General features: G+C 41.7%; 1 protein-coding gene across 2 annotated transcripts in view; it reads right to left on the reverse strand.

Moving 5' to 3' along the window:
• The window catches only part of PLEKHB2 (pleckstrin homology domain containing B2), a 48,910-nt gene that overhangs the window by 25,873 nt on the left and 1,481 nt on the right, over positions 1-21,556 (reverse strand). The window contains exons 1-4 of one of the 2 annotated variants that reach the window (XM_055316360.1): positions 21,146-21,328; positions 10,226-10,269; positions 5,022-5,174; positions 3,460-3,562 (exon numbers count right to left, since the gene is read on the reverse strand). In XM_055316360.1, the coding sequence (XP_055172335.1) occupies positions 3,460-3,562; positions 5,022-5,174; positions 10,226-10,262 (293 nt within the window). In that variant the 5' untranslated portion in view covers positions 10,263-10,269; positions 21,146-21,328. Of the gene's footprint in view, positions 1-3,459; positions 3,563-5,021; positions 5,175-10,225; positions 10,270-21,145; positions 21,329-21,556 lie in introns of those variants that run through there. The other variant, XM_055316359.1, reaches the window with a different exon arrangement.

The following is a 21,556-nucleotide window of genomic DNA, read 5'->3' on the forward strand; positions in this document are numbered from 1 at the left end:
TTCACCAGCCACAGAATTATCCTACTCCTGTGACCTTTGAACCCTTCCAGTGGCTCTGGAATGACAAACCCTGAGGGGAACCTTCCACTCTCCACTGAGGTCCTAAGGATATCCTATTCCCAAGGGTTTTTCCTTAGCTTTCCCAAAAAGCACCTTATCTTTTAATTAACATCCCTCTCACAATTATTGAAAATTTACAAGACTTAACTCCTCCTTACTGCTTCTGAGAGTTGGGGATAAAAACAGTGATACATCTCAATAAAATCTTCTATTTCTTTCTTTGGCCATCACTATTTGTACACGATGCTTAAAGCTGAACTTCTTTACTGCTGAAAGATTTCTCCTTCATTTCAACACTTCTACTCAAAGATCTCAGTTATGAGTTGAACTCTGTCCTCTGCCAAAAAATGCACTGGTATCCAGTACCTCTGGCTTACTTAGAAATAAATTCTTGGGGTGCCTGGGTGGCTTAATCAATTAAGTGTTCAAATCTTGACTTCAGCTCAGGTCATGATTATAGGGTCATGAGATCCTGAGCCCATGTGAGCCCATGTCAGGCTCCACACTCAGCATGGAGTCTGCTTAGGACACTCTCTCCCTCTCCCAATGCCCCTTCCCAGGCGCATGTGCTTCCTTACGCGCTCTCTCTCTCAAAAAAACAATAAATAAATCGAAAAAGAAAGAAAGAAAGAAAGAAAGAAAGAAAGAAAGAAAGAAAGAAAGAAAGAAAGAAAGAAGACAGACCTTTACAGACGGACTCAATTAATTAATTATGGTTCCTTACTCTAATACAGTTGGTGTCCCTTTTAAGAGAACATCTGGACACAGACGCACACGGAGAATGCCATTACAAAAGAGGCAGAGATTGAACTGATGCAGTGGCAAGCCAAAGAATGTCAAGGATCACAAACCACAACCAAACTAGGAAGGAGGATTCTATTCAGGAGTCTCAAAGGGAGCATGGCTCTGCTGACACACTGAGCTTAGACTCTTAGCTTCCAAAACTGTGAGAGAATACATTTGTTGTTTTAAGGCACCCAATTTGTGACAGTCATGGGAAACGGTCTCCTGAAACTACTTTTTACCTTTCTAAGTCATTTTATTTCAAGTGTGTAGCTTAACAGTCTATATAGTTAGACTTTGTATTTTTTACCCAATCTCAGATCTTATTTTTAAGGATAACTTAATCAGTTTACATTTACTGAGATCGTAAACATCATCAGACTAATTACTGCTCGTACCAGATATTTTTTCCACTATTTATAAAAAACATTCCATGTGACACCTCAGTGTATAGTACAACAAAGAGCTCTGGAGACAGGTTCAAATCCTGAATCTAGTCTACTAGTTCTAAAATCTTGGGAAGTGTGGTAGACAGGATAATGTCAGGATTCTAACCCTGAAAAGCTGTGAATGTTACCTGACAGGACAAAAGGGACTCTACAGCTGTAATGAAGGTTAAGGACCTTGAGATGGGGAGATTACCCTGGATTGTCCAGGTTGGTCCACACTACTCATTAAGTCTTTAAAAAACATATAACCTTCCCCAGCTGCAAAGAACCAAAGAGACGACCACAAGAAAAGGGGTTGGCCCAGAAGCCAAGAAACTAGGAAGCCTCTAGAAGCTGGAAAGGGAAAGCCAACAGATTTTCCCCCAAAGCCTCAAAGGGATCACATACCATGGCCCTGACAACACTATAAGACCCAGTTTGGACTCCTGACCTCCAGAAATGCAATCACAAATTTGTATTGTTTGAAGCCACTAAGTTCAGGTTAATTTATTATAGGAGCATTAAAAAAGTGATATAGGGGGATTCCTGGGTGGCGCAGCGGTTTGGCGCCTGCCTTTGGCCCAGGGCGCGATCCTGGAGACCCCGGATCGAGTCCCACGTCAGGCTCCTGGTGCATGGAGCCTGCTTCTCCCTCTGCCTGTGTCTCTGCCTCTCTCTCTCTCTCTCTGTGACTATCATAAATAATAAATAAAAATTAAAAAAAAAAAGTGATATAGGAAGTTACTTAACCTCATTAAGCCTAATTTTTTTTTTTTTTTTAAGATTTTATTTATTCAGGGCAGCCCTGGTGGCTCAGCGGTTTAGCGCCGCCTGCAGCCTGGGGTGTGATCCTGGAGACCCGGGATCGAGTCCCCACGTTGGGCTCCCTGCATGAAGCCTGCTTCTTCCTCTGCCTGTGTCTCTGCCTCTCTCTTTCTCTCCTGTGTATTCTCATGAATAAATAAATTAAATCTTTAAAAATATATTTAAAAAAAAAGATTTTATTTATTCATGAGAGACACAGAGAGAGGCAGAGATAGAAGGAGAAGCAGGCTCCATGCAGGGAGCCCAATGTGGGACTCAATCCCGGGACCACAGAATCACACCTCGAACTGAAGGCAGACGCTCAACTGCTGAGCTACTCAGGCATCTCAAGGCCTAAATTTCTTATAACAAGAATAGCATATATAAGATATAGTGAAGATTAAAAAACATATATAAAGCAGTTAGCACAGTGCTTAGTGCCAAGTAAGTGTTCAACATACGTATTTAAATTCTTAAGTAGTAATAATACAGGTCCAGTTTATTAAAAAGTGGCAAACTGACTTTACATGTGGTAATTTCTCCACCAGTCTATAGGAAAGGCTGTATGTCTTCTAGGAAGTACCATTTAAGATTCACCAGAATCTTAAATCAGATGTCAGTATTTTTAAAAAGATATTTATATAAAAAGAACAAGATTTAAGAAGCCATTCAGGGATCCCTGGGTGGCGCAGCGGTTTGGCGCCTGCCTTTGGCCCAGGGCGCGATCCTGGAGACCCGGGATCGAATCCCACGTCAGGCTCCCGGTGCATGGAGCCTGCTTCTCCCTCCACCTGTGTCTCTGCCTCTCTCTCTCTCTCTCTCTCTCTCTCTGTATGACTATCGTAAATAAAAAAAAAAAAAAAGAAGAAGCCATTCAACTATGTCCATTACCCAATGTACGTATAATAATGAAAAAAGGTGGAAAGTTAGCTATATATGAAGACTTTGTCATTTACACTGTAATGGGATCTGACCTGGACAGCTCTGGAGAGGCAGAAACTAGGACCAGGGTTATCAGGCATGGAGTAAGGCCCTATTATATTTCTTTCACACATCCTCTGAGTCACTTATTCTGCCTAAAGGAAAACTCCATTCTCATTCTTTTCCTTTCTGACAATTGGAAATTAAAACACAACACTTTTTGGGCCACCTGAATGGCTGAGGCCATTGGGAGTCTGCCTTTGGCCCAAGGCATGATCCCAGGATCCTGGGATCGAGCCCCGCATCAGGCTCCCTGCTCAGCAGGGTGCCTATTTCTCCCTCTCCCTCTGCTGCTTCCCCTGCTTATGCTCTCTTGTGTCAAATAAATAAATAAAACCTTTAAACATAAAAAACAAAACAAAGAAAACTATTTAAATTAAACACATAAAAACCCAAAACTTACAAACAATCATCTGTGCTTTCTGCACAAAGACTGATAGTTTTCCCATCTCGGCAAACAATCTGCAGCATACATTCTTTTGGCTTTCCATCCGGAGGCTGAATATCTATGAAAAATAAGTAGAAAAAGGGAATATTTATATAGTTTTTTTTTTTAAAGGATTTCTTACCTAATAGCTCAGATAAGCAAAGGACCAGTAGTATTCAAAACATTCCAAAAACAAAACATCTCTGTCCTGCTCTGTAGAACCAAGCATATGAATCACAACTCTGTTCCAATTTAAACTTCCTGCAGGAAGAAAAAGCAGGCCTCTTCAAGAGACCTATCTCCACATACAGAGTTAGATGTACAGAACGATCCAGATATTAGAAGAATAAGTCCCAAACGATGAAAACTGTTACCAAGCATCAGATAAAACGTACGTTTATTCACAGGAACTACTAAACTGGATCACTACTTTAAAAGTGAAAATCATATTTTTAAAGTAGCTCTATGTACCAAGAAATAAGGTCTATAATATTTGAGCCTGGTTTAGGTAGATACTTAAACAGCTAGCTAGTCCATGGACACTTGTGTTTCAAGAACTAACATGCAGGGATGCCCAGATGGCTCCAAGATTGAGCGTCTGCCTTCGGCTCAGGGTGTAATCCCGGAGTCCCATATTAGGCTCCCCACAGGAAGCCTGCTTTTCCCTCTGCCTATGACTCTGCCTCTCTCTGTGTGTCTCTTATGAATAAATAAATAAAATCTTTAAGAAAAAATGCAATGGCAAGATGTTACAACACCAATGGTTATTACAAGCAGATATGCCATCTGTGACCCTTTAACTTAAATACTATTATTTAGAAACAAGATTTCAAACATTACTGTTTGTTAAAACAGACTTTTTTTTTTAATTTATTTATGATAGTCACACACAGAGAGAGAGAGAGAGAGAGGCAGAGACACAGGCAGAGGGAGAAGCAGGCTCCATGCACCGGGAGCCCGATGTGGGACTCGATCCCGGGTCTCCAGGATCGCGCCCTGGGCCAAAGGCAGGCACCAAACTGCTGCGCCACCCAGGGATCCCTAAAACAGACTCTTTATTCCAAATAGACACAGAGCTAATAAACAGGGAAGTCTACATATGCCCTTGAATAGAAGTCCATACTTATTAAAAATCTATTCCTTTAAAATGAATATAAGGAAGAACTCCTGGAAACCAAGGCATCATGGATTTTTAAGTGACTGGTGGTGTTATCAATAAGATGCCCCTTTCTGAGTCACAAAACCTATAACTACCTAGGCTCATTCTATCTTGAGGATCTCAGCACTCTGGTTGTTCTCCACCACCTTTTCCATGACAGAACAAGGAATGTGGACTGCTAGATCTGATTCAGATGAGAAAAGTAATCTGCCCTAATTGTATGATCTATGATCCAAGTGTCTGGGTGTCCACTGTATCACCTCCCAGATGAAACCCTCCTTTGGTCTGTTAATAAAAGCAAAATGAGTAAGGAGGATGATTCAAATCCTACTAAGAATGGGGAAGGGTAGAGGACAGAAGCTGGCCATGAGAGACTCACCCCGACACTCGTGCCCGGTGCGGATATTAATGCAGTCCACTGGCATATGGACCTTATCTTCAATGCTCTGCCGGGTTTGATCATCATAATAGATCAGGTGACCATCCGACCACAAGTCAAACCAATTCTTCTTCCAACGCTTCAAAATAGTACCTGAAAAAAATGGGAAAGGTTGGCTTTGAGCCAAAAAAGCAAGGCCTTTATCCTCTAGTTCACAGGTAACAGAAACAAAGAAAACTTTCCTCTGGCCCCGTAAGTATCATGCATACAATTGCCCAGAGCACTACATCAAAATGGAGATGAAAGCAGATTCCAAAGGCACAAACACCCATGCTGTACCAGAAAGGACTATATGCAACTTACACTAAAGATACTAAAAATGCTGTCAACTTAATAGTCCCCCCAATATTTTTTTCCAAAAATTTTTTTTAAAGCTCAATAAAACCCTGATTTTGATAACAAGTGTTGGTGAGGATATAGAGAAAAGGAACCAAGTTGGTGAGAATGTAAATTGGTATAGCCACTGTGGAAAACAGTATGGATGTTCCCCTAAAAATTAAAAATAGAAATACCATATGGTCCAATAGTTCCACTATTATTTACCCAAAGTAAACAAAAACACTAATTCAAAAAGATATATGCACCATGTTTATTGCAGTTTTACTTACAATAGCCAAGATATGGAAGCAACCTAAGTTGCTAAGTGTCCATCAATAGACAAATGGATTAAGGAAGATGTGATATTTATATACAATGAAATATTATGCAGTCATTAAAAAAGGATGAGATTGTGTCATTTGTGACGACATGGACAAACTTAGAGGGTATTATGCTTAATGAAATAAGTCAGACTAAGAAAGACAAATACCATGATTCTACTCATGTGGAACCTAAAAAAAACAAAACAAAACAAAAAAAAAACCAAATGAATAAACAAACATTAAAGGCAGAAATAGGGGATCCCTGGGTGGCTCAGCGGTTTGGCACCTGCCTTTGGCCCAGGGCGTGATCCTGGAGTCCCGGGATCGAGTCCTGCATCAGTCTCCTGGCATGGAGCCTGCTTCTCCCTCTGCCTGTGTCTCTGCCTCTCTCTCTCTATCATGAATAAATAAAATCTTTCAAAAAAAAAAAAAAAGTCAGAAACAGACACATAAATACAGAGAACAAACTGATGGTTCCCAGAGGGGAAGGGGGCTGAGGGGATGCGCAAAACAGAGGAAGGTGAATAGGAGATACAGGCTTCCAGTCACGAAATGAGTAAGTCCTGGGAATAAAGGGCACTGCCTAAGGAATACAGTCAATGATAATGTAATAGTAATGTATGGAAACAGATGGTAGCTACACTTGTGGTGAGCACAGCATAGCAAAACAGAGTTGCACATCTGAAACCAAAGTAACATTGTGCCAATTATATTAAAAATAATTTTTTAAACTGGGGCAGCCTGGGTGGCTCAGCAGTTTAGCTCTGCCTTCAGCCCAGAGTGTAATCCTGGAGACCTGGGATGGAGTCCCACGTCGGGTTCCCTACACGGAGCCTGCTTCTCCCTCTGCCTGTGTCTCTACCTCTCTGTGCCTCTATGTCTCTCATGAATAAATAAATAAAATCTTCAATCGGAGAAGGACAAACATTATATGGTCTCATTCATTTGGGGAATATAAAAAATAGTGAAAGGAAATAAAGGGGAAAGGAGAGAAAATGAGTGAGAAATATCCGTGAGGATGACAGAACATGAGAGACTCCTAACTCTGGGAAACGAACAAGGGGCAGTGGAAAGGGAGGTAGGCAGGGTTTGGGGTGACTGGGTGACAGGCACTGAGGAGGGCACTTGACAGGATGAGCACTGGGTGATATGCTGTATGTTAGCAAATCGAACTCCAATTAAAAAAAAATAAGTAAAAAAACTGAACTCCAATAAAAAATAAATTAATTAAATAAAATCTTTAAAAAATTTTAAACAACTCTGGGAAATGAACTATGGGTGGTGGAAGGAGAGGTGGGCAGGGGGTGGGGGTGACTGGGTGATGAGCACTGAGGTGGGCACTTGACGGGATGAACACTGGGTGTTATTCTATATGTTGGCAAATTGAACACCAATAAAAAATAAATTTATTTTAAAAATCCTTCATTTTAAGATAATGAAACATGTAATATTTAATTTTCCAATGTAGTATACACTTTCCCAGGAGTATTTAACTTTGCTAGACTAATTAGAGAGCATTGGACTGTATAGTTTCTATATACAAATAACAATAATACTTTCTTCTTTTGGAAAAATACCATTTTGTTTTTGTTTTTCTTTTTTCAAAGGGTTTTCAGGTATATTCTTCTCTAACATTCACCTTCCCTTAAAGCCAATAGTATGGGAGGGTCTCCCTGCCTCAGACAGATGGAGAAACAGTGTATCCACAGCCAGGACGCTGACTCCCACTCTGTGTGCATCTGTCCTGCTACCTTACACGTCCCTATCAGTTTAAGGAATTCATCCTATCGTTTTTAATTTTGGACAAGGCACTTAACTTTGTGAATCTCAATTTCCCGATCAGCCAAAAGGGAAAACTAAAAGGCCAAGTCAGTCACCCTTACCCCTTCCTCACACCAAGACACTGCCTACCTATACCCTTTGTTCCTATAGATTCCACTTTTCTTGGCCATCATGTACAAACCCCATTCCATGTACCTCTCCTTATGCTTCCATAGCCACCAGTGGGGTGTTAAAATATGTACCATCTCAGCCTTTCAAATTTCTTTTACTATTATCAGGCACCCTCCTTGCTAAGAGGGGCATCTACAGCACTGCCCCAAACTGATAAGTAAGTAACTCAGCATTCATTTGATTGGCAGCTCCTGAGCTATACACAAACTACCAAACAAAGCCACTCAAAAACAGACAGATGAAATCACCAGATTAGGGAGTTCTACCCATCACCTGCCACCAAAGCCCTGACTGTAGATTCCCAAATCAGACTGTCCTCCAGAGTCCTAAGTGTCTGTGTGGCAATGGCAATAAAAGGAATCCTCCAGACTACTTTGCACACATGTAACCATCTGTGTATCTCTGCTACCCAGTGAATATAATAAATCTCATCTCATTTTATTGTGATTGACAGTTTTGATTTTCGCAAAAGAAAATCAACTCCTACACTGAAAGATGAGGAAATGGAGTAAGCCCTCTGAATATACACTTCAAGATTTCCATGGACCAGGACATTAGAAAAGTCTGTACAACTTATCTAAAAGGTATCTATTTTGTGTTTGTCACTATGCTAGGCATTGATTGGGAGCAATCAATTTTTAGAGCAAAAAGAGTCGTCAAAATGGCCACCGCTCATTTATGTTGACAGAACATTTGCACTGAGTTATAGTGGAGAAAAGAAAGCTTGCCTTCAAACAAGGGCACAGTAAAGCCTAAAGACAAAATCAGAAGACACCCAAAGGGCCAGGAAAGGAAGGTACATCCTCAAGGTCCAAGTAAGGCTCTGTGCATCCTCTGACAATTTGGGGAAGGATGGGACCACAAAACCCAAGAAAAGAAACTTACACAAAGATGGGGGTTAGGCTCCAATATACCAGGACTTTCTTTTTAAAGCCAACACTGTGGGGCACCTGGGTGGCTCAGTCAGTTAAATGTCTGCCTTCAGCTTGGGTCATGATACCAGGGTCCTGGGATGGAGCCCCGCATCAGGCTCCCTATTTATCAGACGCCTGCTTCTCCCCCTCCCATTCCTGCTCCCACTCCCCTTTGCTTGTGCTCTCTCTTCTCTGTCAAATAAATTAATTAAATCTCTTAAAAAATAAGCCAACATTGTAATAACTCTATTCTTAGAATACAAAACCTGTCACAGACGTTGAAAGGACACCTGGTTCAGCTCTGGGTCTGGGAATATAGAACTAGTGACAGGAAATAAACTGAAGGCTTGCCTCCTAGTAGAAAGTGTGTCAATGTTGAAATGACAGTCCTGAGTCTGAATACAGCTTTGCCACCCACAGTGTTAATAAGTTACCTAGTATCATTGAAAGTCAATTTCCTCAACTAGAAATCAAGATAATGCCACCTACCTCACAGAGCCCCTATGATAATTATGTAATATATGTAAAATCAGTATAACCAGATCACAACCAACCTTCATAAATAATAGTTTTTATAAATCATCCAAAGTATGTTGCCCATTCTTTACTGTTAGTCTCAATTTTAGCTAAGTTCTGAAGGTATCCCTCCAACAGAAATTTACATCTGAACAATAAACAGTATTAACTACAGCTAGTAATAAATGATATAGTGATCACTTTTCCCTAAACCCTGCTCTTTCTAAAAGGACAGCAGAATGATCTGTTTACTCTTTCCCCAATAAACTGAGTTGGTTCTTCCTGCTTTAGAACACACCAGGAATCCTACTACTGATAGCAGCCTCAGAAATAAGCAGTGTATGAAAGATAGTCACACACACAGGTGAATCTAAGAAGTGATCTCAATCCCATAAATAAAGAATTGATGGTGCACCTGGGTGGCTCAGTTGGTTAAGCATCTGTCTTCGGCTCAGGTCATGATGCCAGGGTCCTGGGTTTAAGTCCGACACCGGGCTTCCTGCTAACTGGGGAGTCTGCTTCTCCCTCTCCTCCTCACTCACAATGTCTTTATCTCTGTCACTATCTCAGACTCTCTCTCTCTCAAATAAACAAATAAAATCTTAAAAAAAAAAAAAAAAGAATTGATTCTATTCTGCAGTTATTTTGGAGAGCCAAAAGTTTAGTTTTAGATAAACTCATTCCCTCAAGTCAAATCTTCATCCCTATAATTAAAGTCTCTAGTATTTGAGAATCTTAATCACTGTTCAATCCCCAAATAAGACAGGTATTTCCCACAAAGACAGCAGGACCTCCATGCTAATATATCAGAGCTCAGCTTAGATTCCAACAGGGACTCAGGTCAGCCATGACTAATAGAGCATGCTAGTGAGAAAAAGAGACCAGCAGGGAGTATTACCACAATTCCATGGTCTCTGTCAAGGTAGCAACCAAGAAGGAACTCTGTGTAAGCAGAAACACAGTTCATAGAGCTCTAAAAATTTCCCAGAGGAAATCCAGAGCAACATCATTAATAAGACTTTGCCATTTGTTTAAGTGTGATCTGTTTCAGCAAAAGAAATAAACACATACTCTAAAGCAACACTAATCCCAGACCCACGGACTCATGTCCTGTACTTACTCTGTCGCAGCAACCATCCACTCTTCACAAACGCCATCTTTCACCTATAAAAGAAACAGCCAGGTTCAAAGTTATACCCAGAAAAGAGAATGGCCCATACAAGTTGTTTTTCACTCACAACACTTCTGACACCAAACATGTGGGGTCGTTCCACACTAACAACCAATTCTCCAAATCTCAGGACACCAACTGGATATCTACTGATTCAACTTGATTCTGACCTGAAATTAGCATCAGCCCTCACAGGTTAAGGGCTCAGTTCCACAAGAGTGCTCCCACTTTAGAAACAAGTCCAGAGCTATTTCTGACCTACAAATTGGGGATTCCCATAGCCTATCCTCAAATTTGATAATTTTGCTAGAATGGTTCACAGAACTCAAGAAAGCATTTTACTTACTATTTCCTGTTTCTTGTAAAAAGATACAACTCACGAAGAGACAGATGCACAGGGCAAAATATGGGTAAAACTACAGAAGGTTTTCATGCCTTCTGTAGGCACACCACCCCCTCTGAACACTTCTATGTGATCAATTAACCCAGAAGCTCTTAGAACCCTGGCATTTAAGGGTTTTAAGGGAGATTACATTAGGTAGGCGTGATTGATTACATTACTGACCACTGGTGACTGAACTTTAATCCCCAGCCTCTCTCCATCCCGGCTGGTCTAGGTATGGGGCTGAAAGCTCCAGCCTTCTAATCACAAGGTTGATTTCCCTGGCAATTAGCCCTATCCTAAAGTTATCTACCAAGAGCAATCTCATTTGCATAAACTTAGGTATGGTTGAAAAGGGTTTATGATGAATAACAAGATAATCTTAGCACCTCTATCAGGAAATTGCAGGGGTTTTAGAAGTTCACATATTTCTTGTTATATCACCAAATCACAGCCATCTGGTCTAACTCTCCATCCTGATCCCTTTCTGTGTCACCCGAAGGAGGGACCAAAGCCATTCTACCTCACCGGCCATCTGGCATTTACCTAATACCTCCTCAGTGGGACCAATACAACTCCTCACCCCACCTCCTCCCCACCACCGCCACCTCCCACTCCAGACTTTGGCCTCAATACTCTGCCCAGCTTACCAAATGTAAACGCCACTCAACAGAAATAACACAGGCCAGGAACACTAAGATTTAGCTCTGTCAAGGATGTGTGGCTTCTCCTAACATGCCCAGCATCCTGCCTCAGCTTTATACCTGGTGTGCCCAGTGGACTTAACATAGCCCAGGCAGATACATGTGCACTGGTGTCACTAGGTAGAGTAGCCTAGTCAGAGTAGAATACCAGGAAGTAAGGAGAAACTGTGATAAATTTAACTCCAGGGACGCCTGGGTGGCTCAGGGGTTGAGCACCTGCCTTCAGCCCAGGGCATGATCCTGGAGTCTCGGGATCGATTCCCATGTCGGGCTCCCTGCATGGAGCCTGCTTCTCCCTCTGCCTGTGTCTCTACCTCTCTCTCTCTCTCTCTCTCATGAATAAATAAAATCTTTTAAAAAAAAATTTAACTCCATAAAATAAAAATCTGAGTGGCAAAAAAAAGTCAAAAAGACAAAGATTAAGAAAAAACATTTACAACTATATGGCAGCAATGAGCTAATTCCCTTCATGTACAAAGTTCACAAACAAGAGAAATGACAATCATCTGGTAGTTCACAAGAAAAGAAACATGAACAGCCAATAAACTCATAAGATACTCAATTTCTCTTTCAATTCAAAAGACAAAATTCAAAACACAAGTTAACGATATTACCTATCACATGGGCACAAATGACAAAGACTTTGATACCCAGAAAGGAGTAAGCATAATGGCAGAAATGAAAACAGTTGCAAACTTCTGGTAAAAAGTTTTGACATTTATCAAAATTTCAAATGTTCATGAACTTTGACCCAGAGAATTTGTATATCCATGGCAACATCACTTAGACTGCCAAACAGTAGCCTCAACCAAAGTGATCCATATTGGAAGATAGTTCAAAGGGCACCTCCATACTTGACACATCAGTATGCAGATGTGAAAAAGGATGTAGAACAAAGCGTGCTGATACCCACACAATCGTTTTGTGCAAGGAATCATAGAAATTGTTAATGACATGTATCTCTGGGCAAAGAAATGAGGCAACACTGTGTATGTATCACAAAAGAAGGTGACTAGGGGCACCTGGGTGGCACAGTTGGTTAGGCATCCAACTCTCGGTTTCAGCTCAGGTAGCAAGCTCAGGGTTGTGAGACTGAGCCCTGCGTCAGGCTCCACAATCAGTGCAGAGACTGCTTGATACTCTCTCTCCTTCTGTCACCCACCCTCATCGAGCATGTGTGCTCTAAAATAAATAAATTAAATAAAAAAAGATGACAGGGCATTTGGGTGGCTCAGTGGTTGAGCTTGGGCTCAGGTCGTGATCCCAGGGTCCCAGGATCAAGTCCAGCATTGGGCTCCCTGCATGGAGCCTGCTTCTCCCTCTGCCTATGTCTCTGCCTCTCTCTCTCTCATGAATAAATAATAAAATCTTAAAAAAAAAAGTGACTATTCAGTCCTATTACACCCTTCTGCTAATACTTAAATTTAACAATTTGCATGTGTTATATCCTTTTTCTTTAATCAATAGATTTTAGGGGCCCCTGGCTGGCTCAGTTGGTAGAACATGCAACACTTAATCTTGGGGTTGTGAGTTCAAGCCCACATGTTGGGAATAGGAATTACTTTTAAAAATTTTTTGAATTAAAAAAAATAGGGGCATCTGGGTGGCTCAGTCAGTTAAGTGTCTGACTTTGGCTCAGATTGAGATCTTGAGGTCCTGGGATGAAGCCCCAAGTCAGGGTCCCAACTAAGTGAGGAGTTGGCTTATCCCTCTCACTCTGTCTCTGCCCCTCCCCCTACTTGTGTTCATGGTCTCAAACAGGTAAATAAAAACTTAAAAAAAAAAAAAAAAAGATCTTGGGGCATCTAGGTGGCTCACTTGTTGAGCCTCTGCCTTTGGCTCAGGTTGTGATCCTGGGGTCTTGGGATCGAGTCCTGTACCAGGCTCTCTGCAGGGAGCTTGCTTCTCCCTCTGCCAATGTCTCTGCCTATCCCTCTGTGACTCCTATAAATAAATAAGATCTTTAAAAAAAAATAGATCTTATTTGGAGATTTTATTTGGGCCAAACTGTTTTCTACTTAGCATTTTTAGGTATTCTCCTTAGGGTTGGATAGCAAAATGGAAGAAAAGCCTAAGTGTGCACCTGAAAAAAACAAGTCTCCCCACAACCCTTTAATTTTTCCATTTCTAAGTATGACTAAATTATCACCTTTCTAATATTTATTAATGTGAGAGAGACACAGAGACAGAGAGAGAGAGAGAGAGAGAGAGGCAGGCAGAGACACAGAGGGAGAAGCAGGCTCCATTCAAGGAGCCTGACGCAGAACTCGATCCCAGGACTCCAGGAGCATGCCCTGGGTCAAAGGCAGGCGCCAAACCGCTGAGCCACCCAGGGATCCCCAATTCTCACCTTTCTCCAAACCTTTACAAAAAGAGCTGTACAAGCTTGATTCATCCTATACTCCAGCATTCCAAAATCTCATACTGTGAAGGTTCCTAATGTCCTTGTGATTTCTGCCAACTCATGCTGTCATCTCCAAGAAAGTCAGTAAGTTTTTCACCTTTCTTCATTTTTCTCCCAATTAGGTGCTCAAACATACAGTCCCAAGTAAACCAGAAACAGAAAGGCAGTCTCTCCCCTATCTCCCAGTAGATATGGATTCCACTCACTGCTGACTGGACAGGACTAGCCCAAAGGCAGCTGATTGTAGGGCTACTTCCACCTATCACTGACCAGGAAACCCATCCTAATCCAAGGCTCTCTGTTAGGCAAAAAGATAACTATTTAATGTGGGTTGAAATGGTTTCCTAAAAGTTGTAGCCAAAAAAAACAAAAACAAAAGGACACCTCGCAGCCTAAAACCTTCCAAACACACACCATCATATTTTCACCCAACAAATATTCCCTGAGTGCTAATATGAGCCCAGTCTTGTAGGCACTAAGGACACAGCAATGACCAAGCCAAAGACCCTGTTTTCATGTAGCTTACACTGCAGAAGTAACAGGTTAAACTTATAAATTAAAAAGATAGGTGATGCAATGTTATAGACAGCATTACATCTTTATGGTGGTGTTACACCTAATCTTTACATCTAATAAAACAGTATTCATACAAGCCAAATCCTGGATAATTATACTCAAATGCCCTACTATCATGAGGTGAATTCTCAATCTGTATTTCATGTGAAAAAGAAAATATATGGGAATAGGCCAAAAATTATTAGCAGCTATTGAGAGCTACCAAGTCACAATACAAATATAAAACCTAGCTGAAATGCTGTCATACAACTTCGCTGGTAGTGATCAGTTGGTGATTGTGTAAAAATGTGGAGCAATAAAAACGAGTTTCCTGAATTTTTGTGGTAATCTTTGCAAATCTCTTAAATGGACTCTCAACTCTATGGTCGGTCAATTCATCTTCAACAAAGCAAGAAGAACATGCAATGGAAAAAGGACAGTCTCTTCAACAGATGGTGCTGGGAAAATTGGACAGCCACCTCCAGAAGAATGAAACTGGACCATTTTCTTACAGCATACACAAAAATAGACTCAAAATAGATGGAAGATCTAATTGTGAGGCAGGAATCCACCAAAATCCTAGAGGAGAACATAGGCAACAACCTCTCTGACCTCAGCTGCAGCAACCTCTTGCTAAACATGCCTCCCAAGGCAAGGGAAACAAAAACAAAATGAACTATTGGGGGGCATTTGGGTAGCTCAGTCGGTTAAGCATCTGACCCTTGGTTTCGGCTCAGGTCATGATCTTGAGTTTGTGGAATCAAGATGCACATCAGGCTTCACACTCAGTGCAGTCTGCTTCAAATTCTTTCTGCCTCTCCCTCTGCCCCTCTCTGCTCACGCTAGCATGTGTATGTGTGCACTCTCTCTCAAATAAATAAAATCTAAAAAAAAAAAACAAAACAAAACAAAAAACAAAAAACTCGGGACTTCATCAGGATAAAAAGCTTTTGCACAACAAAGGAAACATCAACAAAACTAAAAGGTAAGCTATGGACTAAGAGAAGACATTTGCAAATGGCGTATCAGATAAAAGGCTAGTATTCAAAATCTATAAAGAGGGCCACCTGGATGGCTCAGCAGTTGAGCATCTATCTGCCTTCCGCCTAGGGCATGATCCTGGAGTCCCAGGATCAAGTCCCGCATCAGGCTCCCTGCATGGAGCCTGCTTCTCCCTCTGCCTGTATCTCCGCCTCTCTCTCTCTCTCTTTCTCTGTCTCTCATGAATAAATAAATAAAATCTTTAAAAAAAATTTTTAAAAATCTATAAAGAACTTATCTAAATCGACACTCAAAAACCAACAAATCCAATTCAAGAAATGGACAAATGGCATGAACAGACATGCTATGGAATGTGGTAGAGAAAACACAAGTTCCAAAGTGAGTTCAGATTCCACACAATGGGACTTAAAAAAAAAAAAAAAAAAAAAAAAAAACTTGGATCCCTGGGTGGCACAGCGGTTTGGCGCCTGCCTTTGGCCCAGGGCGCGATCCTGGAGACCCAGGATCGAGTCCCACGTTAGGCTCCGGTGCATGGAGCCTGCTTCTCTCTCTCTCTGTGACTATCATAAATAAATAAAAATTTAAAAAAAAAAAAAAACTTGAAACACTGATTTGTAGAGTACCTTCTCCTCAGTACATAATGTAAATGGTTATTGTGGTAATAGGAAGAGATATTTGCTGTGTTCGCTAACATGCTACAATTTCTTTTTTAGCAAAAAGTCTGGACTTCTGAGTTAAGAACTCAAGTGTACAAAGCTTAGGCAGTAGAGAAGACTGGAGAAATAGATTTTGAAGCAGCCTAAAATTTAGACTATTGAAAAGAAGGACTTTCAGGAGAAAGCCTTGAATTCACACCCTCAGGAATACACTGAGTTTGGTTACTTGCACTTGCTGTGCAGGCATTTACAAGACAGTCTCCAGAAAAGTCAAAAGGAACCAAGAAAATATTAAAGTCTCATGATAATAAAAGCTTCCTGAAGCCCCTTGTGGGATCCTCACTCTAACTGGGCCCACCACAGCACATCTTCTTGGAAGACTGAGGCCAGGGCATTTTGTCAACTAACAGAAAATGCAAGATGGGCACTCATCTGAATGCTGGAAAACAAGTTCTTTAACTCCACTGAAGAGATGTGTGTCCTTTGACTGTGCCTACTAGCTTCTTCTGTCAAGGCATCATTTTGGTATCACCACCACCACAGAAAGCATATTATCTCATCAGCCTTAGTCTCAGCCTCCAAAGCTAGAGCATCCTAGCCTCTGGCTCCCAACCCATAAGCAATATATGTAATACAATATAGACCCTCCACTTTGGGCACTACAAATAAGATACACCAAAGGCAACAAGTCGTTAAATAAGTAGCTGCTATCACCTGCTCCTTAAATGACTCCCCTCACCTAAGCTAGACCACAGCTACATCTTTCTATCTAGAATCTGTACCCTACCAAGCTCCTGAATCCTGACCACAAAGCAGAGAAGGGACATTATCCCTGAGCCTACCTGCCCCTCAGCCTTACAGAGCACTCAATGCCACTGCCTACAAGAAGTACGCTACTCATCAGCCTAGCCCAATTCCTGATCCCAGATCCTGCTAGCCTGCCCTGCCTTGAGATTACCTGGAAACAATGGGCGGGGAACCACACGACTTTAAACGTCCATCTTTTCATTTTTTGCTCTGTGTTAAACGGATATATTACACAGATATGTAAAAATCTGTATTTCTTGTCACTAATCACTGGAATTCACATGAGAGTTATTTTCAGAGAGAAAACACAATAGTAATCTTAAAATGGGAATCCAAGACAAAAGATATACCAGTAATGTCAAGATTACGCATGCCAGTGACTGCTTTGCTATTTTCAACATCAGTGATGGATTATAAGGAGCATAAACAGCTAACTCCGCTCCCTCCTGAAATGCAACTAAAATGACTTAGGGGGAAAACAAGGCATAAATCACAAAGACACCAGCAGTAGAGACAAAAGTCAGGATTTGAACATGTGTTCAAGAAATACAGATTTTACACTTGTTCAAATCCTGACTCACTCACTTATAAATAACCTTGAACAAGAGAGGGGCAGGGGCTGGGAAATAAGTAAATAAATAACCTTGGGCAAGTTACTTAACTTTTCCAAGCCTTAGTTTTTTGATCTGTACAATGAGAATACCAATACCTATTTGACAGACATTTGGAAAATTGGGTAAAATAATATGTTTGGCATAATACCTGACATTTACAAAAACTCAAGAAATGGGAGCTGCTCACACAGCAATTATCACTTATATTTCCTCACTAGCCACCTGACTAAAATCTGCCCAAAACATTCCAGAAGACCGAAGAATATTAGGCTGTGAAGAATGACTTTGCAGACTTAATAAATTAAGATACCCTTGAAGGTCAAAATTTGAACACATATACACTAGAAGTGAAAGCAAAAAACAAAAAACCTCCCGAGGAGCACCTGGGTGGCTCAGTCAGTTAATCGTCTGCCTTCAACTCAGGTCATCATCTTAGGTCCTGGAATCAAGCCCTGATCAGGCTCCCTGTCCAGTGGGGAGTCTTATTCTCCCTCTCCCTCTGCCCCCACCCCCCCAAATGTGTTCTCTCTGCTGCTCTCAAATAAATGAAATCTTTTTAAGATTTTATTTATTCATTCATGAGAGGCATGGAGAAAGAGGTACAGACTTAGGCAGAAGGAGAAGCAGGCTCCCTGCAGGGAGCCCAATAAGGGATTCCATCCCAGGACCCCGGGATCACGCCCCAAGCAGACTCTCAACCACCGAGTCACCCAGGTGCCCCTGAAATTAAAAAAAAAAAAAATCGTAAAAAAAATCAAACCTCCCATTATACATAACCAAATCCATCTTTTTTCCCCCCAAAGAGTTTCTTTATTTAAAAGAGAGAGAGAGAGAGAAAGGGAGCACAAGCAGGGGGAGGGGCAGAGGGAGAAGTAGACTCCTTGCTGAGTAGGCAGCCCAAAGCAAGGCTCAATCCTAGGCCCCTGGAATCATGACCTAAACAAAGGGAGATGCTTAATCGACTGAGCCACCCAGGTGCCCTTCCAAATCCCTCTCTTGAGGAACAAGAATATTTCTTTGCCTTACTTACCCTGCTGTATTCCACATCACTTCGCAACTTATTTAAAATTTCACTATTTATATCCTGGAGCAAGATCTATTGCATAAACAAAAACCCATCAGATAAAAGGCCTGCTGGTGGTCTCCACAGAATAAAACACCAGCAAACTAGCTGCAAAATACCCACATTACTCACATGCCAGTAAATCTATAGGAAGTTTTTAAATACAAACCATATTCAACAATGCAAATTATTTTAAATGTGAACTGAAATTATCTTAAAAACACTGAATCCAGAGGTGCCTGGGTGGCTTAGTTGCTTTAGCATCCAACTCTTGGTTTCAGCTCGGGTTGTGATCTTGAGGTCATAAGACCAAGCCCCACATGGGGCTCTGCACTTAGCAGGGAGACTGATTTTTCTCTCCCTCCCCCTCTGGCCCTTCCATACTTCATGCGTGCATGCACTCTCTAAAATAAAATAAATAGGGACACCTGGGTGGCTCAGTGGTTGAGCTTCTGCCTTCAGCTCTGGTTGTGATCCTAGGATCCAGGGATCGAGTCCCACAGAGACTCCCCGAAGGGAGCCTGCTTTTCCCTCTGCCTATGTCTCTGCCTCTGTGTCTCTCATGAATAAATTAAATCTTAAACAAAATCTTTAAAACAAAACACTGAATCCAAAAGAGATCAACTTTTTTTTAAGATTTTATTTGACAGAAAGAGAATACAAGCATGGGGGTGGGGGGGTGCAGCAGGAGAGAGAAAAACAGGCTCTCTGCTGAGCAGGGAGCCCGACGTGGGGCTTGATTCCAGGGTCCTAGGATCATGACCTGAGCTGTAGGCAGATGCTTAACAGACTGAGCCACCCAGGTGCATCCAAAAGAGATCAATTTAACAGAAAGATATTGCCCTTGGAATCTGGTAGTTCTGAGCTCTACCTTTTTACTAACATAAGACTTTGAGCACAATACTAAACCTCCCAAGACCCACTTTTTTTTTTTTTTTAACCTATTCGACAGGACATTACTGTTATCTCATAAGGTTAGCGTGAGAATTAACTGAGATAATAAGCCCAAAGCGTCCCATAGGAGCTGCTCCAAAAGGAGAGAATGGCTATAATTATTATTTTTCCTAAGAAGTGCAATTCAAAGATGCTTGGGTGGCTCAGTCAGTTAAACGGTTGCCTTCAGGTCAGGTCATGATTCCAGGGTCCTGGGATTCAGTCCTGCATTGGGCTCCCTGCTCAGCTGGAAGCCCGCTTCTCCCTCTGCTTGTGTGCACTCTCTCCATCTCAAAAAAAGTAAATAGGGACACCTGGGTGGCTCAGCGGTTGAGCAGCTGCCTTTGGCTCAGGGTGTGGTCCCGGAGTCCCGGGATAGAGTCCCACACTGAGCTCCATGCATGGAGCCTGCTTTATCCTCTGCCTGTGTCTGCCTCTCTCCCTCTCTCTCTCCCTCTCGGTGTCTCTCATGAATAGACGGATAAGACCTAGAAAGAAAAAAGAAAGAAAAGAAAAGGAGAACTGCAATTCAGAATTACTCGTCTACAACTGACTCCTTCACAATACCCTGGTTCCTCTAGCTAGCCCTCTCTGTAATTCGACTGTAAAAGTTACTACCTTATCAAATGGAGGAAAACTGTTTTTCAAAACTGATAATGTGGGGGCACCTACCTGTCTCCATCAGTAGAGCATGCCACCCTTGATCTCAGGGATGAGCCCATAGAGTTTGAGCCCTATGAGGAGTGTAGAGATTACTTTAAAAAATCTTTAGGGGTGCCTGGACGCTTAGTCAGTTAAGTGACTTGAGTCTTGGTTTTGGCTCAGGTCATGATCTCATGAAGTGTGAGATCAAGTCCTGCACTGGGCTCCACACTTAGTGTTAAGTTTGCTTGAAGATTCTCTCCCTCTGCCCTTTCCGATCATGTCTGCATCTGTGTGTGCACACTCTGTCTAGACACTCTCTCAAGTCTTTAAAATAAATGAAATCTTGGGATCCCTGGGTGGCACAGTGGTTTGGCGCCTGCCTTTGGCCCAGGGCGCGATCCTGGAGACCCGGGATCGAATCCCACGTCAGGCTCCCGGTGCATGGAGCCTGCTTCTCCCTCTGCCTGTGTCTCTGCCTCTCTCTCTCTGACTGTCATAAATAAATAAAATAAAAAATAAAATAAAAAATAAATGAAATCTTAAAAAAATACTGTAAAGGCAATAAGAATTCTCAAGCCCCTCTAAATACAGGGGACAAGCATTGGGTAACCCATCATTTAGAGGTCAGTTCATTTGTAGCATTGGCCACTGACAGTTAGCAACCATTTCTTAATAGCAAGCTTCATACAAGCACTTATCAATGAGGAGACCCACTAGACAGGCAGGCAAGAAAGTTCAACTTTCTGTCCCCATGATCAAATTCAGATGCAAACATACGACCAATAAAACATGAATAGTCCACTTTTTGTAGCATGTTTAATAGTTTACTCTGCAGTTTTTCATACTTACAGACACTAATACTGTTCTTTAGACATCCAGTAAGAAAGAAAAAAGGCAGAAGTAAGGAAAAAGAACCCAATTATTAACAGGATAGCAAGCTGGGAAGCATAGCAAAGCTTCTAGAAGGAGTAAAAAAAAAGTCTATCCTTCAGGAAGTAACATGACTATCACAAGAAGATTGGTATCTATTCATTCTATAACCACTACCAGTCATGAACAAATTTTTCAAATTCAGTCCCTGAGATTATTAGGAATTTTACTTACAGGATGTGCTAACACCATTAAAAATATGCTAGTAAAGAGCCTCTGTCAGGTTCTGAGTTCTTCTCTGCAGCCTCCTTTAGTGAGCATTTACCACTGTGCTGTCTGCCAGGGAGATCCTGTGACATTTTGGATTCCTGTCCTCATAGATCAGTACGTTGGGGAGAGGGGAGTCAGGTAAAAAAAAATCACCAACTCAAGAAGTAAAGCCCGGGCATGCTCACTCCCAAGTACAGGCTGGCAGGAACAGACGGGATGCACAGTCACATATACTCCGACACTGGAGTCCCCGGCCTGCTGGACACATAACGAAGGCCACAAGTAAGCTCTGGCCGGAATTCCCCTTGTGATTTCATACAACTCACTTCCTGCACTGACGATCAGGAGACCCAGGTACTTCCCTCCCTTTCGACA

Source organism: Nyctereutes procyonoides, unplaced genomic scaffold (assembly GCF_905146905.1).
Source record: "Nyctereutes procyonoides isolate TBG_1078 unplaced genomic scaffold, NYPRO_anot_genome, whole genome shotgun sequence".
NCBI classification, from domain to species: domain Eukaryota; kingdom Metazoa; phylum Chordata; class Mammalia; order Carnivora; family Canidae; genus Nyctereutes; species Nyctereutes procyonoides.